Consider the following 27,875-nt stretch of genomic DNA (forward strand, 5'->3'; position numbering starts at 1 on the left):
ACATCAGCTGTGGAGATGTAGAGTTTGGAGTTTGCCCAGCTGGTTTCCTGTCTTGCTTTGGGGATTACAGTTAAGTGATTGGATGGATCTCAGAAGAGACTTTGGACTTTTAACATCGTTGATACTGCTCTAGACTATGGGGACTTTTGAAGTTGAACTAAATGTACCTTTTATTATGTTGTGGCTAAATACGGCCCCCACAGACTCATGTGTTTGAACAAGCTTATGGGGTACGGGGACCAGGAAGTGGAAAATCATGGTTTGAATATGCTTGGCCTGGGGAGTGGCACTATTAGAAGGTGTGGGCTTGTTGGAGTAGGTGTGTCACTGTGGGTGTTGGCTATAAGACTCTCATCCTACCTGCCTGAAAGTCAGTCTTCTCCTACTGGCCTTCGGATAAAGATATAGAACTCTTAGCAGTTCCTGTACCACGCCTGCCTAGATGCTATCATGCTTCCACCTTGATGATAATGGACTGAACCTCTGAACCTGTAAGTCAGCCCCAATTAAATGTTGTCCTTATAAGAGTTGCTTTGGTCATGGTGTCTGTTCACAGCAGTAAAACTCTAAGACACCTGCTCTATTCCATGTAAGCACAAAGGGATTTCTTTCCTCAGACTGCTAAAGGAACTAAGCAACAATGCAGTTTTTTTTAAAGACCTATTTATTTGAAATGCACCATGTGGTTTCCCCCCCTACACCACACTTAGAGTCCTATCCATATTTAACTCCGGCTAGTACTACCTAGGCAGGTTTTACCTGAATCTATACCTACTATAGTCAATCTACGCACCTGGGAGCATGAATTGAGAGTAAAAAACAATACTCCCATGTGTAACTTTTGCTCCCAAACAGTTTACGTATGGATCCACCATAAGCAACTGGGCTTAACTTGTGGGAAGAGTCCAGATTCTTACTTCCCACCCTCACCACACACACACACACACACACACACACACACACACACACACACATACATGAAAGTTTCTTTGTTCATTTATCCTGGCCCCACATACTGGGATGTTGGCCTTGCCTTTCTAACAACTTAAGAATTTCTGCCAGAGTCATTTAGATATACTGCCAACAGCTGGGGAACCTAGCTGGAGACCAGACTGTCTTTTACTGATGGCCTGTCTTTCCCAACACATATTTCATAGGATTGGTCCTTTAAGGCTTCAGTTTCTTCACTGGTCCCCAACACAGATGCCTTTCTTTTGCATCCTGGCTCTCTGGATGGATGCCCAGCTTGCTGACAAACCATAGGACCTATGATTATAAAATGCTTCAGACAATCAACTGTTCATGGTGAGGTTGATGCCACCTACTCAGCAAAATTGATGGCTTCCGTGTAACTACTAATAAATAATGCTCCAGAGTAGACCAAACTTCTTCACTGTTTGAGGTACTTGTCTGAATTCCTTGGAGAGAAAATTATTTCCACAAGGTGGCTGTCCTCATTCGGATGCAAGGACAAGTCATTCTTTTTCGGTATGTTTTCAATACACCTTTTTTGCATTGTCTTCACATGGAATCGTTTCAAAAATGTAACCAGGACAACTTTCATCATTACCATGGCGATGTACTTCCCAGCACAGCTTCGGGGCCCAAAGCCAAATGGCTGAAAATACCTGTAGGGAACCTATGAAAATGATCAGATGATTAGCCAGAAGCATGCCACCATCTTTCCTTGATTTTTCTCTGTAAACACAGGTCAGTCAGAATACCCTGGCTTGATGCCCTGGCATGCTGCTTCCTGCCTAAGACAAACCACTGGCTGACGAAGCATCCTTCTCCACCACTGTGCCTCTCCTGTGACACAGACCGACCACAGACAGTCCCTAGTTTTGTTTTGCATGTCAGTAAGCTGGGGTAAAGCAATACAAATCACCCCATTATGGGTAACATTAGAAACCCTGTAGAATAATTTCAAGTCTCCTGGTGCTTTGCAAGTTACTAAGGCAAAGTCTGTTTTTCTGAGACCTCATATAATACATGTAACAAAGACAAAAGCTATGGATATCCAGACCATTAGTGTCAAGCTTCTTGTGTGCATAAGAAAGAGAAGGCATCTCTGTGGCCTGGGCTGGCCTCAGTATTCTGTTCCTCTTGCCTCTACCTCAGACAACTAAGATTACAGTAATATGCCATTATATCAGGTCCCCTGGAAACTTTTAGTTACTGTGAAAATTAATGAGGATCATGTCTGTCTGTCCATCTCTCTTGCCTAATATGTATTTACATGACCTCAATAGACTAGAATTAAAAACTATTGTTAACCCGTTGACTGACAAGGAATCAACTGGATTGCCTGTCAAGAATCAGTGATCCGAGTACCACGTCAGCATTGTGTCTCCACACTACACACAAGTAGAAAAAGAAGGAAACGCGGGAAGCTATTTGGAACATTCTATCTTAACAATATTGTTCTGACATAATGGAAGCAAAAATCTCTCCTAGACACCAGCTGTATAAAAAAAGGAATGCTGATTCTTTTAATCATTGAGTTTTGTTTAGAATAACATCTACTGCCTGAGGCTATTTGAGAGAATTAAGGTAGCAATAAAACTAAATCTCATTTAATTTCTATGTAAAGTAGAAATTGATTTTTCCTTTGCTTAGCAGTTGAATCTAGATGATGCTAAGGTGATGCATTATCTTCTTTTACTTCATTATAGAAACAGTGATAAAATCAGGGCTAGAGATTTGGCTCAGTGGCTAAGAACACTGGATGTTTTTCCAGAAGACCCAGGTTCAGTTCCAGTACATGATGGTTCATCATCATCCCTAACTCCTGTTCTAAGAGCTGGAATGCCCTCTTCTAAACTCTGTGTGTACCGGGCACATAAATGGTATACTTACATACATGCAGGTAAAAATACCCATAAGAATATTCTTAATTAAATGAAAAATTTGAATGGAAGAAATCAGTTGCCTTAAATAAGTTTTCGCCAGATTAAGAACTTTGGATATTTTGTTCCCTTGGGTGGCAACTATACAAACATGTTACAGAGCTACAGAGCCAATATCTTTGGTTTGGGATGTATGTATTAGCCGTGTTCTAAGTTCTAGGACACAGGTGTTCCCATGACATGGAAGGGAAGTCTAAGCTCTCTAAGTGTATGTGGTACAAGCACGGGACCAGAGCAGCTAAGACCACAGCACCAGAAACAGCATGCTTAGCTCTAAGAAGGAGCTCTTACATTCTTCTCAAAGTTCTCAAGGGTAAATTCGTTGGGCTTGGGGAAATACTCGAGCCTGTGCATTCTTCCGATGTTCAGAATGATGTTGGTTCCTTTTTTAACCGGGTAGCCATCGATCACGTCATCCTCCAGGGCTCTGCGCATGACCAAGTCCACAACAGGCTGGTACCGCATGCTTTCATTAATGAAATTTTCCACCACTTTTAAATTTTGGATGTCATCGATCTTTATGTCTCTGTCACCTGTGGAACACGTAAATAAAAGCGGGGGGCGGGGGAGAAAGAGGGCGATGTCGGTTTTCTATGTGATAAGCACTAACTAAAGCTTGTCTTTTTCCATGGAACAATTTATTCTTGGTTAGAAAAAAAAATGCTTTTAATTCTAATGCAGACCACTCACTGGGAACGAATGTGTTATATCTGGTCCACGAAGGGCATTATAAAAGTTTGGGCGTGAAACCATTTCTGCAAATTTTCTAACAACCACAACAAAAATTTCCTAAAATTACCTGAAAATTTGTTCCTATTAGGCCCACATTTTCAGCTGCAGTCAGTGGGCAGGAAATGGGGCAGCCACTTTTAGGAAGAAGATGTGCCCTCTGCAGTTTCATACGGGTCATGTCTGCTCTGCATCCCATATTCCTCTTATCTGCCTAAGTCTACCTACTCTACCTTCTAGGGAACATTTACTTTGCCTCTTACTATATGTGCCAACTACCCTACTAGCCACCCAGATAAGTTGCAGAGGCTGCTACAGAGTCCCTGAAATATTTCGGTGAGTACGGTACATACAGCTCACTCCTGCTGCTACCTTCCTACACATGCCGCCGACAGGCCCGCCACATCCGACCTCAAACAAACTGTCCCAGGAATATGTCAAGATGCTTACTCCTCCTCCTCATAAACAGCGAGTGCCCTGCCCAGCCCTGAGTGCTACTGAGGAATAACAAGACAGACCCAGTGCCTCAGCCTGACCTGGCAATGGTTAAAGAAGCTTAGATTGTTCCAGATGTGGCAAAAAAAAAAAAAAAAAAAAAAAAAAAAAGAGTACCCTCAAGTGAGCCATTTTAACAAAATCAAAGCATCCTAGGGTCCAGATATATATATATATATATATATATATATATATATATATATATATATATATATATATATATATAGAGAGAGAGAGAGAGAGAGAGAGAGAGAGAGAGAGAGGGGGGGGGGGAGTTCTAGTTCACTCAGAAAATTCCAAGAAAGAGAAGCTGCATCACAAGTACTGTGCTCTGTGCCCAAGGACCTAACAAGTATGCCTAACCAGGATGGAGAGATAAAGGGATGATCACAGAGGTTTCTGAAAGGAATTCCTAGAAAGTAATGACCATTGGACCACAAGAGGGAGCATGAATATTGCAAAGGACTCTGCCTGTGGACCACAAGAGGGAGCATGGATGCTGCAACATGCCCTGATGCTTTCCCATCTTGGCAGAGTCAGATGAAGAGTCAGGAGATGTTAAGAAGCATCAACACATCTGACAAAAGCATTTTCTCAAAATCAGTTTCACACCTAGATTCTGCTACAGTGGCTTCCCTTTTCTTTCCACTAAATGTCCTTTCTCTCTCTCTTTCTCTCTCTTTCCTTCCTTCTTCTTTTCCTTCCTTCTTCCTTCCTTCTTCTTTCTTTCTTTCCTTCCTCCCTCCCTTCCTCCCATCTTTCTTTCTTTCTTCCTTCCTTCCTTCCTTTCTTTCTTTCTTTCTTTCTTTCTTTCTTTCTTTCTTTCTTTCTTTCTTTCTTTCTTTCTTTCTTTCTTTCTTTCTCTGGCAAGTATACAAGCCAGCCCAGTGAATGCTGTAACCTGCCCTCTACACAGACCTTGAAAGCCATATCAGAAACACTGAGAAAGCATTCTGGAATTTGGAACAGAATTATCCTGTTTCTTTCTCTATTTTGCCGGGCATACTTTCCCTCATCGATGCATCTACAGAACCCTCCTCTCATCTATTCAATGAATGCAGTTTTTCTTTAGTATCAATTACTTAAAGCAACAATAAAACAGCTTTTTAAAAAAAAAGATGGTGCCATTCATTCCACAACCAATAACTTGTTTCATAAGCACTGTGTAAAGCCAGGAAAGTCCCTGTCATGTGATGTCACCTTCCTTCTGCAAATGTGCTCCAAAGAAGATCACACAGGTGAAGGCCACTCCAAATAAGTTTTTTTTTTTTTTTTTCAGAAAAGAGTTATGAATGATCTCATGTTTCCAAAGAAGAGTGGGGGCAGAATGAGGCTTAAAGGGAGTCACAAAAATGGGGCAGAATACCAAAGAGCACACAGGGGCTGGTCAGAGGCCCCATACACATTTGTAGTGGGCATGCAGCTTGGTCTTCGTGTGAGTCCCATAACAATTGGAGCAGAGTTGTCTCTGACTCTGTTGCCTGCCATTGGCTCCCCTTCCCTAACTGGGCTGCCTGGTTGGTCCTCAGTGGGAGAGGATGAGTTTAGTTCTGCTGGGACTGGATGTCCCAGGGCAGCGTAGTACCTAAGGAGAACTTCCTCTTCTCTGAAGAAACGGGGAGGGGTTATGGGGGGAGGGTTCTGTAAGGGTGGGACTGGGAGGAGAGGAGGGAGGGGACTGCGATCAGAAGAATAAGGGAAATGAAAACGGGGTTGGGAGGACTGATAGAGCCCTGGCAGCTTCTCTACAGAAGAGGTGGGAAGAGTGGGGGAAGGGCTAACATCCCTGGAAAAGGAAGCACATTACTCCCTGGTGTCTGCTGTTACCCTTTCATCCTCCTTCCTCCACAAGGTGAACCCACAAACACTTTTATAAATGGTAGCCATCTTCCCAGGTGGACCCACTAAAATAGACATATGTAACTCACGAGGCAGGCAGAGCATGTAACACTCAAGTTTCACATCTATGGAGTCAGCCAACAGCATTCAACACATACTTACTGTGCTCACACTGAGCAGGTACGACCTTTATTTTGTAGTTACTCTGTAATGGATACAATGCCCTAACTACTTATACAGTGTTGCACTGCATCCAGCATTATAGACAACTGAGAGGTGTCGACATGTCTATGGAAGGGTTAAGTAGGTCATGTACAAGGACTATATGATTTTCTAAGATGGAGAAACTTGACCATATCTATGTGTGCAGAAGAAGTAAGATTTCAATCTTGGGAGATGGCTCAACAGGTAAGTGTACCCCCTCATCAAGTCTGAAAACCTGCATTTGATCCCCAGAACCCAGCAGAAGGAGAGAAATCACTGCCTCGTACTGTCCTCTAACCTCCACATGCACATACCACACACACACACACACACACACACACACACACACAAATCAAAAGCTCATACAGCAAGCAAGTAGCAGTGAGGGATGGGAACAGGGCTGGGAAAAGAATTAGGAGGACTACTTTCTGCCTTATGCATTGCTCTGGTGTTTGGGTTCTTCAGTAAGCACACATTATTTTATGACTTACCCAACATAAAAATAGGAGAGACTGTCATTTTAACCTACTGAGTATAGCTAAGATGTGACATAATTACTCTCTTTTTCCTTAAGGTTTTATCAGAGTCTTAAGCTGTATGGCCCCGATGACACTCCTACTCAGAAGGGAGTTTCTGAAGCAATGTTTATCTGACAGCCATTACCAACGACAGTGTGGATCTCCTTCAGAATTGCCGTTTCGACCTCCGGATACTCTGTGATGAGAAGTAACATGAAGTACAGAGTGACAGACATGGTGTCAGGGGCCGCAATCAGCATCTCCAGTATACACTGGTTCACATTCTCCTTTGTCAGGTCTCCACGTCTCTGAGGAACCGAAAGGGGAGAAGATGTGGGGGGAAAGGAATCAAACTTTCAGAAAATGAACAACCTCAACAAGATGAGATGAGAGGTGTCTGTAATTAGCACCAGCAGCAAGCATATTACATATTAATATTCTACATATAGATAAACAAATAGCTGACTACCTGTGTGCCACTGGCCCTTCATACACTAGCGTTCCACATCAATGGATTCAACTAAGTGGGCATCACATGTATTTTTGTGGAGCGGGTACAGACTTTTTGTAATTATTCTCTACACAATACAATGCTAGAACTATCTGCATAGCACTGGACTGCACTGGATATTATTAACCCTATGTGGTGACACAAACATAGAAAAGCGCCATAGCGTGTTAGAGGTGAGAGCTGAACATTCTTGTATTTTGGAATCTAGAATAAAGCTCCCAGATATTGAGGGATATTTTTACTCGGCGTCTTAGGTCTCCCCTCTTTCTGGTTCCGTAAATTATATTATAGAAGACCTCGAGTGGTAAATGTCATTAAACAGCTGTTTGAGTTGTTTTGACGGGCTGTCACAAGACCACTAGGGGAACTTTTTGAAGAGAAACTATGCCATAGTTGTGAGCAGGATTTTCTAGACAGTGGAACACTGTGGCACAGTGAGGAGCTGTGGCTCATTGAGACCAGCACCTCGGCGAAAATCAAATCAGTTGCGAAGTCCATACAGTCGTCCAGCTTCTCTGCTGCGGAAACTTGGCGTCTTTTCTTTTCCACCAAAACGGCTATTTCGTCTTTCAAGTCCTTGCTGAAGAAAAAAGGAAAAAAAAAGGAAAGTTAGGATTTTTTCAATGTGGATTTCCAAAGCTATAACTTTAATTAATTCTATGTTTCTGTCTCTTTTTTTGATATGCAGAAAGCTCCAACACGTGTCAATGTGAGGGTTAGCCAAGATTTTCTGTCAACTCAAAATGTGACAGTGTCTTTGTCCCAGAGAGCCTTCAGGCCACACATTTGGCCATTGCTAAGCAGGTTCTTGGCCAGAGGCTTCCTTTGTTCTTTTTTTGCTATGTGTGTTTCACAAGTAACTTAATCAGCCTGGCCCTCTGCACTCTGGGGAGCATAAACTTATCAAAGGGGCCAACAGCAGCAAAGGCAAAATGAACAGTGTACGCGTAAATCCTCCAAACTTGGGTTACTTACACGGATCTTTCATACTTTCTGTAGAGCCAAGAAATCTTGAAGAAGATGTTTGGTTTGATGAGGAGGGCTTGCCACGCATTAAAATAACCCTGGATTTTCTTCACAATAGCACTTTCTGTGAAACAAAATCAAAAACAAATTCAGGGAGAAAAGAATATGAGCCTAAAAGCAGAACTCCAGACAGACTCTTTGTCCAGTCTTGGGTCACAAGTGGATGACGTAGCTGCATGGGCTACTCGGCAAGTTCATTAACATATATGCTTGGCACCTACATGGGTTGAGTTAGCTGTAGAATGGCAGTTGTCAAGTCTGTGTGTGAGACCACAACCTAGACTCTCCTATCCCAGTCCGACTGGGCTCCTCCCTCCCCCCGGCTTTTCTGGGAAGAGAGTAGAAGTTACAGCTATTGTGTCCTTCGTCCTGGAACCTGGAAGTGTGTTGTTTGGATAAGTGAGGAGACTTGGTGGGTAATGGTCCTTGCCTCTTCATGATTTGAGTTCAATTCCTGGAATCTACATGAAGGAGGGAGGAGCCAACAGTTCCTGGGTTGTCCCCCACCCTCTGTGGGTACACAGGAGGCCTCATGCCTCTTTCCTGCTCATTAACTGTGGTAGTGGTGGTGGTGGTGGTGATGATGATGATGATGATGGTGATGACATACTTAATATGAAAATACCAAGTCTGTTATGTTGCTAACACAACTCATCTGATTCTGAAATCAGGTGAGATGTTAACAGGACTATGTACTGGGATTATCTACCTAACTAACAGCTTCCCGGTGACTCACTTTCCAGTGCTATCTTCACTTGATAACATTCTCCACATAGCCTTCATACTTATCTATATTTGGCCCAGAGTCCAGAATTTATTTCAGTTTCTTCAGTGCCTTGTTCCGAGCCTTGTGCATTATTAATGACAGGTAAGTGATAATAAATTAAATTTAATAAAAAAAGGAAAGGAAAGCCCTTGTCTACTTTTCAAGTTACACACACACACACACACATACACACACACACACACACACACACACACACAAAAGGAATCAGAACTTTTTTTTTAACAGTCAAAATGCCAATCACTTCTAGGTTACTTTACAGAGCTTTTAAACTTAATCCTTTATAGTCTTGCCAAGAGTGACAACTTCTTTGTTTTGCAAATTAAAGACAGTATGGCAGGCGGGTAGGCTTGGAAACTTAACAAGTGTGCAGTATGAAGGGAAACAAACAGCCCACATGGGTTATACAGATGCTGTGGCATCAAAGTCTGGATCCAGCCACTGACTGATGCAGGGGTTCACAGCTCCCTTGACACAACCCTTCCTAACAACCTAGGCCTGGAGGGACCCAAGGAGCAGGGCTGGGCCAGCATGTCTGCCTAGCTTCAGCATAGACATGTGCAGCAAGGCTGGGGGCACGCCAGCTGAAAGGCGACCCAAGAGCTTCCCAGAGGAAATGGGTGATCAGATTTGGCTTCTGTAGCCCTCAGGAAGTGCAGGACACTGGTGATGGCAAAACCATGGCAACAGAAAGGAGGAAGGACGTGGCAAATCTGGTGACACACCAGAGGTATGGCTCAGATGGTTTCCACAGGTGCTGGGGTGTGTTTTTCCTTCCCCTGCCTAGGCTGTTTCTCTTTCAAATCTGCACAGGGCTGTGACTTCACTTTGTTCAGACCGTGTCTAAGTGTCCCCTCTGAGGAGACACTTCCTGACCACTCTACATGTTGGGCATGGTCCTGCTGCTACCCCACCTAAGTCCCTGTTCTTCACCCTAATTTGTTCTTGCCCTGAGGCACCTATCATCACCAAAAATGTAACCTGGTATTTGCTAGCTTTGTTGCTGATGTGCTCCACTGCAATAGAAGCTCCTCAAAGGTGAAAACTGTACCCATCTTCCCAGTTCTCTCCCCAGAACCTAGACTATGAAGCAGGTGACCAATACATATTGGCTGAGTGGATGGATGAATCAATGAACACAGTTCTAAATTAACTGAGGGAAATCACATACTAGTGTCAACAGCTTTTGGGTAGTGGTAGTTATGTGCACATGTTTAAATATTTGCCTTTTCTCATTTAGTGCCTTGCGGGGTTGTTATAAATACTAAATTACAGGTGTGCTCATAAAGTCTCTTTTCCAATTGTTTGGTACAAACCAGTATGTTTGATACATACAAAATGCCTGACAGCTGTTGTCAGTATTTTGTCAACATCAGCAGCATCAGCACCATCATTTTGTCATATAGAGACCACCAAGTCTCATAGAGAGTGACTCTGAGAGAGGGAACATGTACATGTATACGTAAACACTTATATGTGTGTGTACAGTGTCCCAAAGAATGGTCAGAAATGATTAAATATATCCAATTTACCAGTGCTATGTTAATGACCACATTAACTGATAATGTTTGCCCATTGTAGAATGCTAAGTTCTAGAGCAACACAGGAGATGCAGAAGAAGAAATGGGGTTGACCTCTACTCTGAAAGTTTAGAAGTGAATGAACAATGCAGAAATGCTGGGGACGAGCTGGGGCGGGGATATCCTTAGTTATACTTAGAAATGCTTAGTGCACAGTGAATGAAGTAGCACTTAGCTTCCATGTACTTCCTCAGCATTCCCTGTATGGATGGGAAGAGGATGCATGAGAATTCAAGTTCCAGTACCGTCCAGAGGGATCCCCAGGAAGAGCATGTTAGAAGTGTCCAGCATGATGTGTCTCATGAGGGTCAACACATCCACGTAGCCCGAGGTGTCAGTGACTTCGCCCAGCCTGTCCAAATGCTGCTTGATGGACCCCACACAGACTTCCACCATTCGAACAAGACCAGGACCTGTCAGAGCTGAAGAACAGAAATGTGCCCATCACAAACACCAGGGCACACACAGCAAGTTATTTCGGCTTTATACGTCTGGAGCGATTATCCCCAACTTTACATTAAATAATAAGGTGGGGGTTTTCATAATCATCTCACATACTTTCTTGTGTTATCCTGGTTTTCTGCAAGAAGTATTTACCTTTTTAACTAAAAATGTGTGAGCGAATATTACTTTAGAAAGACGATTCGGGTTCAAGCCTTTCTTGAGTACCAATCATTTCTGAGACGGCAGATGAAACATTAATACTTGGGGGATAACAAGCAACCAGTGCTTTATACGTCTCTGTCGAGGTGATGGTTTGGATTTTATCAGGGTCACATTTATTTGACGTTTCAGCATGTAGACAGATATTAATACAGAACCAGTGGAACTGGTCCTTAACTATTTCCACCCAAGGTTCCTGGGTAGCATAGATATACAATGGCAGTCTTAGGAATGTTGAATGTGTGTCCTTCTCCTGGCTCAGGCTCTCTTCACATTACCTCCAGACTCATTTAATAGAGCAATAGCAGGGAGAACAATTCCTCATTTGCTTTGCCGGCTTCAGTGACTGGGGAACTAAAAGAGGTTGACAACTATTTATGAGCTTTATACAACAACCAATCCTATACAAGGGCCCTGGACACATAGTTGTCAAATAAATGGATTGGAAAAATGAATGGATGGGTAGATGGATGAATGGAGGAAGGAATGGATTAATGAATGAATGAAAACAAGCAGAATGAATTGGCTTCACCCTCTTCTTGCTCTGCTTCTGACGGAGCACTGGCTCTGGTGGCTAACTGTAGTAGTGTCTTTAAGGTTCCTTCAGGACAAGTCTCTATTTTTATGTCTTTTTATTTGGATTTGATATTAAAATTCTCTAAATGCCATGGGAATTTTGGGAGTAACTTAAAGACAGAATGTTAGGAGCTCATCCTCTCAAAAAGGAGAAAAAAACAACAACACAAAGTGAGTAAACATCTTTCAGAAGGCAGACTTTGCAAATAAGAACAGAAGCTGGAGAGCCAGAGCCGGGTGGCTCATACTAATGCCAGCACTCCTGCAGCAGAAGCACCCTTAGACGTTCAAAGCCACTTTGGGCCTCATGAGTTTAGGCCAGAATAGGCTACAGAGTAAGACCTTGTCAAGAAAAAATGTGGTAGAGGGTGTGTGCTGGAGGCAGAGTTGGGAGAAAGAAACAGAAGGGGGGAGAAAGGGAATAGCAGAGAGTTGGGGAGACCAGCCTAAGGAGTCCCAGATGTGTTAAAGAAGGATGTCATGGGAGCCTTCCTCTAGGTGGTAGAAGGGACTTACTGAGCATTCCCTGTTCTCTGGTAATGATCACATTCAAGAGAGGGACATTTCATCCCGTAATACCTCATCCCTTTGTATGAAAGGGGTGGCACCATGTCATTCATGGTCTTTGTCCAGGCGAATGCAGGACTTCTCTCTATGACAAGGAATCTAAAGCCATATTTCACAGGTGATCAGAATGCAAAATGATTGCTTATGGACACTGGTATATGTGGATATGATTTAGTGTTTAAATGTGCTTTAGAAGATAATCTTATCTTGCTCAAAAGAAAATTCAGCAAGTACTTAAATTTCATCAAGAAACAGCTCTTTTTTAAAATTTTTTAAAAATTTAATGTGAACTTGTAGACTGTAAAGAATAAAAAAATAATACAAAGCAATATAGTTTCCAAAGATACAGAATCAAGATATTTAAATGTCTCCAAGACAGGAAAGAACAGGTGACAAGGAGCTAAACAAACCCTATGAGGGCCTGCAAAGCAGGGCCTGATCCTAGGTGAAAAGAAGGGAAGAAAAAGCAAGATGAGCAGCTGCTGACTGTGCACCCCTCAGTTTGCAGCTCAAGTATCAAATATTAGTTTGGGAAACAATGAAAGATGTTCATCACGCAGCCCAGAAGTTGCCACTTATGAAAAGTAACAGGAAAGTGTGTGTCCTCAATTAGGATCTACAGTTTGAATTACAGGACAAAACCAGCTGGGGACTAAGTTCATTTGGAATATTGTTTGTGTACCATGCACAAAGCTGCAGAATCGATCCCTAGCATTATATAAAACTGGCATAGTGGTGCACTCCTATAATCAAAATACTCTGAAGGAGAGGCAAAAGGACCAGAAGCTCAGAGTCATCCTTAGAAATACCAAGTTCAAGGCCAGTCTAGAATTTGTCTAAAATATAAAGGCCAAAACTACCAAGAAGTAAAAAACAACAATGATTTTTTTTATATACACAAAAAGTTTGAATGTTAAAATGTGCATTAATATTTTTGTAAATACTTAAGTCGAAACAGCTCTTTTTGACAGTTTTAGTGAACAACTTCTCTGCACTCTGGCTTACCTTTCCCCCATCTTCCAGGATAAACCACTTTTGCAGCTTTATTTACCTACTTCCTTATATACCCAGTGGGTTGATAATTTCATAACACTACCTAAAGTAACTTAGACTCCAAAATGTGTCCTGATTTTTCTACTTTCTCGGGAAAACCAAAGGAATCTAACTCCAAACAGATCTTGGTCAAGCTGCTTCGGACTCTCGATAGTTAGAACTGTGTCAGCAGTCACAATACTGTTTGCTATTTGGGGAAATTAGATGACCTCTTCTCCTCTGTCCCTTGCCACTCGGTAACCCTACTTGTTTTCATGGTTCATCATTGTGCTTTGTTCTATTAACTTTTGTCTATTACCAGAGGGATTTTCCTAAAAACACACCCAAAGGGTCATATCTATCTCCTTAAAATAATCAGTGAAGCTTTGTAATTCTTGAGATAGAGTCAAGTCCTTGACTTAATGAGAAAGGTCTTGGGCGGTTTGGTCCTGCCTTTCCCTTGGCCTTAGGTTTGTCCTTGGAGGGTCCCTGGGTATGTCATGATGCTCTTTCTCTGCTGTCAAATATCCGGTCCTTTGCTCTTATGATCTCTTTCTTTGTTACACTGCCTTGGTTAACTTCATTTCATTCCAAATTTATCATAAGTACCCACTACTCTGGACTGCTTTTCCTGGCCCCTTGCTGGCTTTAGGTGGCCCATGTATCTGTTCTCTCCAGTCTGGTACAACCTTACCCAAACAGTATTTGATAATGTGTAGGTTCGCCCTACCCAGCCTTTCTATTACATGGTCCTCAATGGCAGGACCAAGTCTTGGTTGTTATTGTATTCTTGGTATCTAACACAAAGATTAACACAATAGCTTAAATGAACAGATGAATTTAGAGATAATATTAAGTCTTGAATGTCAAGAGGATAGGGCATCCTAAATACTAGTTGACAGACTCCTGGTAAACCTGAGTCAAATGAAAAGGTAAAATACAATTTATAATAATGCTGTAGAGCTAGACATCACATTTTATATAATATATTCATATAATATATTATCTTGGGTGTGTATATAGATGAATTATGTATTACATATATATGAATTATAAATTCACATAATATATTTTTTACAACATCTCAAATTCATGTTCTATAATATTCATTGATTTCTGTGGATAATGTAATAAAGCACCAAGACACTAATCAACCTGACCAAACCCTCCTATGAGTACTAAGTGGACATGGGCCTCAATAATCCTGAGACCTATACTTCTCCATCAATCCAGTGTCAGTCTTATAAGACAAAGGGAGATAGACCTGCTTCAACATGAATAGTGGCACACACACACACACACACACACACACACACACAAGTTACCCCAAAGGTTCCTGGGATCCTAATCACAAAGTGACTCAAGTGTAGGTCCTCAAGAGGACAAGATTATGATATGTCATTATGGGAAGTCCAAGCGAATCCCAAGAGTCCTCAGTGAGGAAACTTTCTCAGCTGAGGCTATAACAGAAGGTGGGGCAAAGAGAGGCAGGCAAAGGAAGACTGAACCTGTACCATCAAACAAGGAATGAAGGTGGACAAGGCAAAATCAAAGATGCCTCCTGTCCAGGATCTCCAACAGGCTTGTCATCACCTGCTGGGACCCATGACCAACTTCTGACCTGTAGAATTTTAAGATAAAAATCATGATATGAACCCCAAACTATCTAGTGTGTTACAGCAAGCCAGAGGAACCAAGCATATGTCTACAGCAATGTGGCTATGTCTTACAGACCCACAAATCTGAATGGAAAGAATGTTGATGAGACATGGTCAGACCTAAAATCTGTTTCTCCAGATGCTGTCTCTAATGTGATTGCCAACGCTTGCCTATGCATGATGTTGGTGTCAAAAATCGGCTTTGTGTACATCTCAACATCTTCATTTTCAGAGTGCTATAGTAAGGGCCAAGGAACAGGTACGGAGCTTGGAATGAAACCTCTGCTCACCTCGGACTTGCTCTACTGCTGTGAATCTCAACCTCTCTAGGACTTCATTTCTTCAACCACAAAGCTCAGAGGCTGTATGAGGCAACACACACAGTCTTGCTCCATGCTAAGATTCTCTGATTTCATTTGCTGGTTGTTTTCTCCTAGACCATCTGGTCTGCCAATGTATTACTTAGTCGTGCTTAGATCAGACATTGAGCTGAAACACTAAACTCTTTAGTTGAAATGAACCTGAGTACACAGGTCCATTTGTTGTGGCTCTCATCACAGACTCTGTGTTTGTATCCTGGGGGTGGGGGTTGCATTTACTAATGATCTTTTTTAAAAGAAGCACCATTGCAGGCCTAAGAAACGAATGCGGGATTCCCATTTACCTTTCATAAAGAAAGGGCGAATCGTTCTCCAAAGGTTCGGATTGTTGTTAAATATGATGCCGTTCTCATGCATGCCGATGCACTGTAGTCCGCGCTTGCTGCCGAATCTGGAGATGTAGTTACTGTGCTTCATTACGTGGAACATACTGGAGGACCTGTAAAGAAAGTGAGCCAGGCTGTCAGTCTGACAGAGGGGAGGGACGTCAGGGCAGTCCACCCGACTGTGTGGTGGCTTTCTTCTCAGAAGCATGTTGATCTTCACAGATGGAATGTCTGGTTTCCGGTGTTCAGGTTAAATAAGCGTGCCAGGTAGCCCGAGAACATCCCTGATTGAGGAAATCATTTCTACTTTCTGGCTCCCTGGGTATCGCTTTAGGGAGAGGGGAGGCCCTGAGCGAGAGAAGCCCTGGGAGAGAAGAAGCGGCTAAAGCCTTCCTTGCCAGTGATAGAAGGGAATGACCGAATAGTCCCCCCTCTAGTCCCTTCTAGTCCACATGTGGCTGTCTACAGTGCATTCAGAAAACATCCCCACGCTCTTGCCCTCTTTCCATCAGGGACTGAAGACCACTCCCCTGCAGAGAGGGCACCTACTGAGGTTAGCTAAGCCTGTCTCGCTGCCTCCTTGTTTATCCCTGCGTAGCAGCTCTACTTCCTTGCTCCGCTGTATACAATGACCCTGCCTCCCCGACTCAACTCTATGCAATACACACGCAGAGCTTGGGGGGGGGTGAGGGGCTGCCAGAGGTTTATTCCACTAGAATTCATTTTTAAAATGAGGTAAGACTGCAAAGTAACGCCGCAAATATCTTATTTAATTGGTACTGATTTCAGGAAAACATTCAAAATAAAAACCGTCAAATCAAATTGTCTCTCAATTGAATTCCCAATAATATTTATAAAATGACTCAAGGGTTTTATTATTTTTTTTTACATAAACAAAACAAAAAGAAACCACGTTTCAAATTGAATTCCAACAGATTAATCTGACACTCCAAATTTGACTTATGTAGAATTATCACTCTATAAAACAAACTGAAATTACTGATAGTTAAGATAATATTCATAGCTTTTCTTCTCTTTCCTAACTTACTGTACAATGAAATCAGAAATGTATTTTTTTTACATTCTTTGGTCATGATGCTGCATTTTCAGAACTTGAGGGATGCAGAGCATGGTTTGGTTTTTTTCTGCTCTGGTTCCCAGGAATTCTGGATGCTACATTTGTCTGGTGGACGCAACAAAACATTAGTTTAGTTGCAACAGCGAATCCATGTGTCCCTTAGAGGGCGCTGTCATCCAGGTTTTTCTCAGCCTGAAGCTCTGCCAGCAAAGAAACCATCAAGAAAATATGGCCAGCCCCCCCCCCACACACACACACACACATACACACAGGCAGTTTAAACCAAGGTCTTTTCTCACAGTGAGGCAGAGTTTATCCAAACAGAGCAATTGGACAGTTAAGGAGAGAGAGGGGACTGCTGAAGAACAAACTCACACCCCTGGACATCACAAAGACCTGACCCTGAGGTGAGCCAGACCAGCAATCCTAACTGGGGGAAAGTCTTGTTTGAGAGAGTGAGGACTTCCCAGCCCGAGTTCAGAAGAGACAGTGTAACACTGCTGAGGTCAGAGACCAGACTTTTAAATATGACTGAAGTTAAGAGATCACCAAAATGGGCAAAGCCTCCCACCCTGCCAGAGAGGGGAGGAAGGGGGAGGGAGAGGGAAACAGGGAGAGAGGGAGAGGAATGGACAGACAGACAGACAGACAGAAATCTCAAATTCAGGTGGGTCCTCCATACAGTTTGGCATTTCTACTCAATTTCCCCATCCATCCTCTTTCTCTCAATCTCTGTTGTGAGTCCTTCCTCCAAACTAAGATGAGAGATTTTGCCGAGGAAAGAGTAGAAGTTAGAAGACAGTTCCTGAGACTAACGCTGTGCATTCAGCCTTCCTTCTGATTGCTACAAGTGAGATGATATTCAAAGCCAGTCCCTGTGACATCATCAAGTTCACCAAGCACACACACACACACACACACACCTTTTCTCCTTTATTAGTGGTTCACTCTGTAGTTCTCCGTCACACATCCCACGGGAGTCACATTATCAGGCACCTTATCCTTTCTAGTTGTTACTGTGTTTCCTCTCAGTCTCTCGACCATCTTTGTTGTTTCTGGAGCAGGTTAGACAGGCTCTGCCTTGGGCCACTGCTCCTCCTGTTACTTCTATATGATGCATATTTTCTCCAGATTTCTGCCTCTCAATTTGAGTCTTTTGAAAAATGTTTTTATTTTATTTTTCAGTGTGTGTGTGTGTGTGTGTGTGTGTGTGTGTGTGTGTGTGTATGTATCCACATCTCCATCTATGTAGGCCTACATGTGTATGTGTACACATGGAAGCCTTTGGTTGATGTCAGGAATCATCACTGACTACTTTTCTAACTGTGTCCACTGAATGAATCACTTCCCCAGCCCCAAACCACCCACACACAATTATACGATGGTCCCTACAACTAACCCACACAGCCTGTTTTCCAACTTTCCCCCTGTAGTACATAGGACTTGGTTTCCTCAACTTATCATTAGCAATCCCCTAGCTTAGAAAATCTCCCAACCTCAGGCTGACTGAACAGTTGGTCATCATGTATACATTTCATAATGACACGTCCATCACAGACAGGCTGCACAGTTAACAGTGTAACCCCAGGAGATTATGTCACCTGACAACCATCAGGATCATCTTATATACTCTACAGTGACAAGGTGACCTCAGGATGCACCCGTATTAAGGAATGCATGGCTAGACTGTACATTTTACTTCTTCGTCTTACGCTCTCCCATGAGAACTGTTCTTACTCTCCAAGTGTGGTACTGCTGTGTTCCTAGAGCAAAGCCTAGTATGAAATGCCTTCTCATCTATCAAAGGAATAGAAAGTCAATTATTACTGTTGGTACATGAAACTCTTAAAATCGAAAAAAAAAATTCTTGTAAATTTATACATAATTAAGACAGGTATGCAAATAAGACTTCATTAGCATGTTAATTGTTAATTATCCTTTATGAATGATGCCCACATTATTTTATTTTTGTATTTGTGACAAAAATAAATGTGTGCCACAGCATCTATAGGCCCTGGTGTGGACCATTAGCAGCCCAAGGGCAGTCTATATGCTTTAGTGCAGATTCCAGAAGCATCCACCTCTCAGGGCCTTTACTTCAGAGTCCTCAGGATGTCTGGGCAGCATGCAAGCAGCACTTCTGACTGCCTGACCCGAAATCCTGCAGCCTCTGCTCCTTTGGGACAGGGCTAGCTGGAAAAGCCGGACTGCGGTCACCGCACAGTTGTAATGACTCTAAGCCTCAAACTTTTCAAATGAAAAAGAACTTGGGCAAAATAACAATCTTTCTGAGGTCCAGTGGGGTTTTCTCAAGAGGCACAGGTAGTTCTGCAAAGGACTTGAAGAGAGGGCAAGAGAGGGAGATAGGGACAAACAAGTCCTATTCCAGAGGGGAGCTCAGCCTTTACCAACCAAATGGAGGGCTCGGAGGCAATTAAGGAGAACACAAAGACTCCAACAAGTGAAAGGCTGGAGGGAACATAACAAGAAGTGAGCTGGGAGAGCTGGGGGAAGGGTAGGCAGGTCTGTGTGAGCCAGTACTGTGCTGGCTAGAGTCAGTAAGGGCTGCTTTGCTCGAGAAGGAGGGTAGGGAATCCTCACTGTGCCAAAGACCCCGCTTTAGGAACCGTGTGTAGGCACCCATGAATTTGTCTGGAGTCCTAAGTTTCTAAATGTCTGCTCTCTGGGAAGAACTTTACCTACGACTGTGTTCTCAGATCCGTTAGTCCTCATGTCAAATCTAGTCTCATGCCATCCTGTCCTTGGCTAGACTCCAGCATAACACAGTAAGAGAAGAGCTACCTAGCACTGCTTAGTTCTTTGTGTTAGTCCCAGATGGAGAAAGTCACCCTTGCCCCAAAAACAATGTCTCTGCTTTCCAGGTAGGAGTTTGCCCGAGCTCCACAGCTCTTTGGAATCACCTGGGGAGTTTTGGCAGGACTGGTAGCTGTCCACAGCCAGGCTGGGACTCAGAGCCCTGCAATTCCTACACACTCCCTGCCTACTAGAAAACATCAGCTCAGGCAGATCTGTGTTTGAATAAGTATCACCCGTTTGCCAAAGGAAACTGGGGAAAGGAAGCCATATACAAAGTAGAGTAGGGCTGGACGACTGTTCTCTGTGCTGGGGGTGAAAACACAGGAGGAACTGTCTGAGACAGTCCTAGATGGTATTGCTTACAAAATCTTTTTTAAGACGATAACCGATTGAAAAGGTCACTAGAACACTAAAGATGTAGAGAAAACATCTCAAATTGGCTTGAATTGGAATGACCAGACTTCAGTAGATCGTAACATATCAAACCAAAGCAGAATGGTGATCCAGTCACACGGGGGCGATGCATCTGAACCACCCGCAAAACTTGTTGAAGGCGGACCATGGGGCTCTAGTCCAGATGTTTGCTTAGTAGGTCCCGGTAGGGTACAAGCCTGTGCATTTATGACAAGTTCTGAGCTGTACAGCTGTTGCTAGTGAAGGAAGCCTGCCAGAAAAACTTCTGCGATGCTCTGTGAGGAACATGACACTTCCCACGCCCATCCCCTACCACAGCTGCTTATCGCTCAGTAGAGGTAATCTGCCTCAGCCACTTTTCAGAGCCCTAAAACATCAGGACACCTCCGGCAAAAACTAGGGAAGTAAATAGATCCAGAGCAACGTGACTGGGGAGACTGAACTATTTGGAATTTTAGGATGTTTTTCACCTGTGTGCCTTTCTGCCTCTCTATCAGTATTTACTTCACAGAACCGGGCTTCTAGGAAACTATTATATTTAATAACAGGACATATAGAATCAAACAAATCGGTAAAACACCCTAGGAGATGTTAGCAAACAGGAAATCCCTGTCGGTTCAGAAAAATTAAAATATTTATGATGTAGTGGTCGTAGGAAACTTTGCTAAAAGTCAGGGGAGCTGGAAGTCTAGTGGAATCTTTTAAAATGTCTTTATCTTCTCAGATTGATAGATGAAAAAACTAGTGAGCAAGAAAACAGTTTCCTCTTAACAGTCAACAAGAACTTTGTAAATTCCAGGATGAATGTGATCTGCCCAAGTATAACAACTCAGGAAGGGGAACTTTGGTTTTTAATGGACACTACTGATCCCAGTTGGTTTCAGATCACTCCGGCCCGGACACTCACTGGCTCACAGCCATCGACTGGGAGACAGCAGCTGGTGACTTCTGCCTCTGCTCCCTGACACCTTGTAGGTATTCAGTAGCCTACAGGGTAAACTGAAAGGTACTGGTCATATATCAGCCCCCCCATTTGTTGTTTAAGGATTTGGGGGACGGTTTTTGCTTTTGTATTCCCTTACTTGTAGAAATAATACCAAAAGCTCGGAGAGGCAGGAAAGATGGTATGTCTTCCCTAAAGCATGTTTGGCAAAACCCAAGCCATCTGCTCTCTAGGTTTCCACATTTGTGACTCAGAGAAATTTTGAATGATTTCCCAATTCCCTATGGGTCTTTATCTACGTGTCTCTTGGCTTCAACTCAAAAAAAAAATTTTTTTAATTATTTTGCTTGTCCTTGGTGTCACAGTGCTACATGGCCATTTGTCACCTTCATCTCCCAGGGGAAAAAAAGAAGATGTAGCTTTCCCAACGTATCAAGGTATCAAAATGAAGTGACTTTTTAGAGAGAAAACTCGATTTTTTTTATAAATAAAGCATGGAAAGCTTCAGCCTTGACTTAAGGGGGCAGTGGAAGTAGCCAGAGCACAAGAAGTGTTGGTGTATTGAAGATGGAGCCCAGGCCCGGCGCAGGCACATTCTTGCCGAACTGCATCTTGGCCAGGCTGGCCTGGTTTACAGACTCACTTGCTGATGATGAGTGTCTCTTCCCCACTGATCCAGACTCTCATGAACTCTCCATACACCTTATTGTAGTAGTTGCAGGCACTTCCAATTCCCATCCACAAGAATCTGCCGTGGGAAAGGAGGGGCCCAATTCCCAGACAGTAGCCAGGACCTACAACAAACCGTGAGAACACAGTGAACTTCTTAATACTGCCAAAAAAAAAAAAAAAAAAAAAAAAAAAAAAAAAAAAAAAAAAAAAAAAGTTGTCCTCTCATATTCAACTTTTTTCTATCTTCTGGAGTCTATATGTGAGTCACTCAATATGATTTAAAACAAAAGCAAAGATCGCGCATGAATGAAAAGCACATGGCTTCCCATTGGCTACTCTTGATCTGTCACCCGGCTCCACTGAATGGGAGGCTATATGCTCGTTTCTGAGTGTCTGGAATAAACATCGGTTTATCTGTCTGATAGCAAGCATAGAAACCATGACAAGCTGATGAACTGTACAGCTACCTGCTGCTCTTCTCTGGAAGTTCTTGGTTGCTAACAGCCCGGCTGACAGAACGAGCTGACAAGAGCCAAGCCTGGTGTTCTTTCACTCGAGGGAAGGTCTGCAAGGATAGCACCACCAGGCTCAAAACACCCACTGCTTCTCAAAGGCTCAGTTTATGAAAAGGAGTCTTGAGCAAAAAAAATCTCATGAGGCAATACAAACCTAAGAACTCATCAGTACGATGGGAAACTCACAGCCTACACTAGGGCTCTTGTTCCAGGATCTGGTTTCAGCAGAGAGCCGTGTGCAGCTTACAGCCCGGACAACAACACGATTAGGCAGAGGGAGAACCCAGGGGAAAGGTAGGGAACTGTGTGTGGCTTATGTCACAAAACAAACTTGTAGCTTGAGTTTGTTATGTTAACTTTGTAGGGAAACATACAAAGTAATATGTTTCATCACAGCATTTTCATACATGAGTCCTTATGTTTTGTAGTTTTTTTAAATTATGCATATTTGTCCATTACTAAAAACTGAAGCTGGCTGGACAGCATGTCGGCTAAGAGTCTGAGTATTTAGCAAGACAGTGGAGGTGGTGGTACAAGGCTTTAGTCCCAGCACTCAGGAGGCAAAGGCAGGTTTCTGAATTCTAGTCCAGCCTGGTCTACAGAGTGAGTTCCAGAGTAACCTGGGCTACACAGAGAAACCCTATCTAAAAGAAAGAAATAAAAAGAGAAAGGAAGGCGGGAAGGGAGATTGACTGAATGTTCAAACAGGAAGAAAGACAGAGTTTGGGATATTTAATGGCCAACTAACTATATGTCATCTTAATTCATCTAATAAATACCTCCTGAGACCCTAGTTTAGATATTTGTTCCAAGTTACGGTCTAGAGATAACCATGATTGAGTACAATAACTCTATATTCTTGCAGAGTAGTTATGAAGAAGATGTATAAAATGTAAAAGCAAACAATTATAACACAATATACATATATATCTAAGTTCATACATTCCTTACACTCATATGTAAATACTGAACCACAGATGGGTAAAACATGAGGGAAATGTTCTAGTTGCTTTCACATTAGGCAGCTCTCAGCTTCTCAGACTAGGAATGCTTCTCTAGACACAGACTGATTTAGAGGGTCCCTCAGCCCACTCCCAGGAGCAGTAAATACTTTACTGTCCACTGAGGTTCCCAGAGAACCTCCTTAAAGCCAATAGCTAGCAACACTTAGCAGGCCTCCTAAATGGGAAACCAGCATTCACACCCATGGACACACCCTCCAAAGACCCATGCACACACCATACTGTCCTTAGGACCTCAACTAGAGACACTGTCTGACCTATGAACCTTGAGATTTTTTTTGTGATGCTCAAGAGTGGAAAGGAAGCACACTGCTGTCACTACCTGGATGTGTCCTACTGACCTACGGAGATCAAAAGGAGGGAGGGAGACAAATCGTATACAATGTATTTCAAAAGTATTTAAAACAAGACAAGACGAAGCCTATGTTATCTGAGGGTGTGAAATTGGGTCCCAAACTGTAACAAAACAAGGCAGTGATTGTTACAAAATCAAGGCAAACCATTTACCTCTGAAAGAGATAGAAGGGGAAAAGGTGGGGAGGGAGAGGGGAAGAGGAATAGAGGGAGAGAGGATGGCATGGAGAACATCTGGAACACTGTTAGCACCCCATTCCTTGTGCAGGACTCTGATAGCAAGTCTGCCATCACCTCGTACAGTTTTCTGTGAAATATTTTCTTAAGAGGAACAAAAAGGGGGACATGTTGTCATGTCTGCTCCCTCACATCACACTCTGTGTATGCGATGCCCGGAAAAGAATATATGATCTTCTGGAAGAGAATCAAAGTCAAGGTTGGAACAGCCTTGTGTTCTCAAGGAAGGGAGGGTTGCCAGGAAGAAGGCAATAAATCCTGAACTAGAAGACGTGGGACATTGATCTGAAGTGATGCCACCTCCCCCAGGGAATCAGTCTTTGCTCCCCAACTTTTGCAGCCTCCTTCCCCTCTGTATCAGCCTGCCTTTGCCACTTCCCAGGTCAGGACCCACATCTTTGTGCCTTGCCCATCCCTTGATGCCAAACATCAGATCTAGCTGGACTTCTCTGTGAGCATAAGGGACAAGACTTAGACCTGTCCCTGAGTCATAACACACAGGGTAAAACCTCTTTCTCTTTAACTCTAGTTTCTTCTTAAAAAAGAAAAAAAAAAAAAAAAAAAAAAAAAAAAAAAAAAAGGTATTGTCACCAGCATGACCAGACAAAGTAAACAGCAAGAAGCTGCCTTAACTGAAATTTACTAGGTAAGTCATTTAGTCACTACAGCTTTTAAATTCCCTTTGGCATTTTAGCACCCGGAATACCCTCAAACTTGTGAATACAAGAGCCCAGAGAGCCACTATTTGGGAGCAATGACCGAAAAATTGGGAGGACAGACCAGTTTTCTTATTTCCTATGCCTGACAGGACTCAGAGAATCCTGGGCTATGCCTCTGTAGAGAACTGACCAGACCTTATATTTCCAAAGCATAGATATAAGGCAGGATCTCACAGCCTGAGTTCCTCCCAGGGGCTCCTAGTCTTCTTCCAGGGTGCCTAACTTCCTTCTAGCTGGGTATCAGCAGTCCATTTTCTTCCTCCTGGATTTAAATCTTTATTTTGTTTGGACTTTCGGGCTTCTCTTACTTGTTAAACCGTATTACTTGGCAACATAGATTGTCTGGGGCTTTCCCCTTCTTTCGTGTGAAGGAGCTGGGCTTATCTCTGTAGCTCTCAAACTTGGCTGCTCATGAAAAAACAAGGAAGGGTTTTACAGTATCAACCCTTTTCTCTACCTCAGACAGGACCTCTGCACTGCCTGGGTGATTGACACTGAAGACGAGCAGTACCATATCCCTGGCAGAAGTGGTAAGCACAGGAAGTACCACCTCCCTTCCTGGCCTAGGCCCGGGTATTGTCAGTACTCACTATACCCCTTTTAAAAGTGCATGATTTAAAAAGCAGGAAGGGCAGAATGTGTATGCCTCAGTCCTTCTCAGAAGGGAGAGCAAAACACTCATGGGAGGAAATAGAGGGACAAATAGAGGAACAGGGATTGGAGAAAAGATCATCCAGAGACTGCCTCACCTGGGATCTACCCCATATGCAGCCACCAAACCCAAGCACCATTGCTGATGCCAAGTAGAGCTTACTGGCTGGAGCCAGATATGGATGACTCCTCAGGGGCTCTGCCAGAGCCATACTGGTACAGTTGAGGATGTTTGCAGCTAACCATCAGACTGAACAAGGGGACCACAATGAAGGAGCTAGAGAAAGGACTAAAGGAACTGAAAGGATTTGCAATCCCGTGGGAGGAACAACATTATCAACCAACCAAACCCTCCAGAGCTCCCATGGACTAAAATACCAATCAACGAGCACACAAGGAGAGACCCATGGCTCCAGGTGCATATGTAGCAGAGGATGGCTTTGTCTGGCATCAATGGGAAAAGAGGCTTTTGGTCCAGTGAGGTGCATTTCCCCAGTGTAGGGGAATGCCAAGGTGCTGAGGTGGAGAGGGTGGTTGGGAGAGGGAGAACCTTCATGGAAGCAAGGGGAGGGGGATGGGAGTGGGGAGAAAGGGTATAACATTTGAAATGTAAATGCAGAGGATATATAATTTTTAAAAATTAGTGCATGCTTTAGCCAGGTGTGGTGCTGCATGATTTTAATCCCAGCATTCTGGAGGGAGAAGCAGATAAATCTCTGTGAGTTCAACACCAGCCTGGTCTACATTACATAATGAGTTCTAAGCCAGCCGAATGGCCAGGGCTGCATAGTGAGACCCTGTCTCCAAAAAAACTAAACTAAACTAAACAACAACCAGAAGAAACATGCTTAAGATTGCAATTCAAACACTCTGGGGGAAGGGCTTGGGAATCAGCTAGCAAACTGCCTTCTTTAAAGTTGTTCTTATATTAAAATTTGAGAGTTGTGTGGCTTTCTCGATAGAGAGGCAATGCTGACCTCTTCTCTGTTTGCGAGATGCTCTTATGATGCAGGCAGATTGGACTTTAGCCCCTGAGCCTATGATAAGCAACAGAGGAGAAAGTGCTTTACTGCATCCTACCCTGCCTTTGCCTCAGCTACTCCTTCCCCTGACCGAGGAGCTTACCTTGGGCAAGGAAATCTGTGGAGGAAAGGATTCAAGCCAAAGCCATGATTACTGGGGCTTTGTCCTCCGGAGGTGACACCACCAGGTAGAAGTCAACAACTTAACTCAGTGTTCAGCTAAATTAGAAATTAAAGTCACCATAAATGACAGGCTGAATCAGATAGATAGGTGACTATTGGGTACACTCCAGAAAGAAGCCAGGCACAGCATTTGTCCCTGTGCCCCAGCTCAGCTGCTACTTCCAATTGCCCTGTGCAGAGTCTTGGCACATTTGTGAATGTGTAGTTACTATGGTATTAAAATGGGCTTTGTTGGATATCTTACAGAGTTAGAAGCTAGGGGTAACTATGAGGAACTCACGCCTAAACTTAGAGATCTTATCTGAAATTTCTGTTTATTCTGAATTAACTTGATAACTGATCATTTCAACCCCAGTTGGCAAAATTGTTCACTGATTAGCAGAAGAATCATACCAGTCTTTGCTTTTGACTGACACAAAGACCTTTGGATGATTCTGTCAGACTGAGATGCTCCCAGAGAATGGGTCTAGTCCCTATTCTTCTCCGACTACCCAGCTCCCATGCAACCCCTATGGTAACACCCCCGTCCCCATGCTGCCAATAAGAGAAATAAAGAATAATATTAAGAGAAAGAGTAAATGCAAGGAAGGGAGGGGAAGATGTCAGTGAGGACAGAGGGAGGGCAGAATAGAAGGAAGAGGACACAGAGAAGGCAGCCCAGAGATGCTTTACCTTCGTGGCAGAGCTGGAATGAATTAGAATCTGGTGGTGGTTTTTTTAACTTAACCAAAAATTCTAGAATTTCACCTGGCCCACTCCATCTCAAACCTCCCAAAGCACTGTACAGACTGGAGGGACTGTTTAACACCCACCTGTGATGTGTTCTTCTGTCATGAGCAGGCAACCAGTTAACATTTCCTAATCTTCTGGAGTCCAGCTTGTGAGCTGGGCTTTGAACACAGCTGCAGTTCCCAGGTTTGCTTGTGTGTGTGTGTGTATATTTGTGTGCAGTGTGTATGTGTGTGCATGCATGCATGTGTGTATGCATGTATGTATGTATGTATGCATGCATGCCTGCATGCCTGCTATGGACCACAGGGCCCCATGAAACAGTTTCTGTGGGTATGGAATTAAAGCAGCAGCTTACCTGGTATTGAAGATGAACTCCCACAATTCCAAATCAGGAGAAGGAGACCCATGATCAGAAGAAGTGGCATAGCACTGACAGGCACAGTTTCCGAGACCATGATGGTGACATTATAGTGCCTGGGGTTCAGCATTTCCAAAAACATCATGCACTGTTTGGCCTCAGGAGGAAAAATGCAGAGCTCTATAGGAAGAAAGCAGTGGAGAAGTTAGACCGTAAATCAGCAGTTTGGCTCCTGACGCTGGGCAGGGCACTTGAATGAAGAGATGGGAATTTTGTTTTATGGTGATTGGACACTCAGACAAGACAAATGTGTGGTTACAAGTCAAAACAGCGATGACCTTGGGAGACTCAGGTTCTGTTC

The 27,875-nt window shown here is 43.3% G+C and overlaps 1 protein-coding gene across 1 annotated transcript; it reads right to left on the reverse strand.

The window, feature by feature from the left end:
- Positions 1-1,390: 1,390 nt before the first annotated feature.
- Positions 1,391-27,656, reverse strand: CYP19A1 (cytochrome P450 family 19 subfamily A member 1; the record flags this gene model as incomplete). Its single annotated transcript, XM_080929985.1, has 9 exons — positions 1,391-1,639; positions 3,201-3,442; positions 6,840-7,002; positions 7,671-7,785; positions 8,181-8,295; positions 10,841-11,017; positions 15,756-15,910; positions 21,693-21,843; positions 27,512-27,656. 9 exons carry the CDS (start codon positions 27,654-27,656, stop codon positions 1,391-1,393), a joined length of 1,512 nt encoding a protein of 503 aa, XP_080786111.1.
- Between the last annotated feature and the right edge of the window lie 219 nt (positions 27,657-27,875).

Source organism: Micromys minutus, assembly GCF_963924665.1.
Source record: "Micromys minutus genome assembly, chromosome: 16".
Lineage (NCBI taxonomy): Eukaryota > Metazoa > Chordata > Mammalia > Rodentia > Muridae > Micromys > Micromys minutus.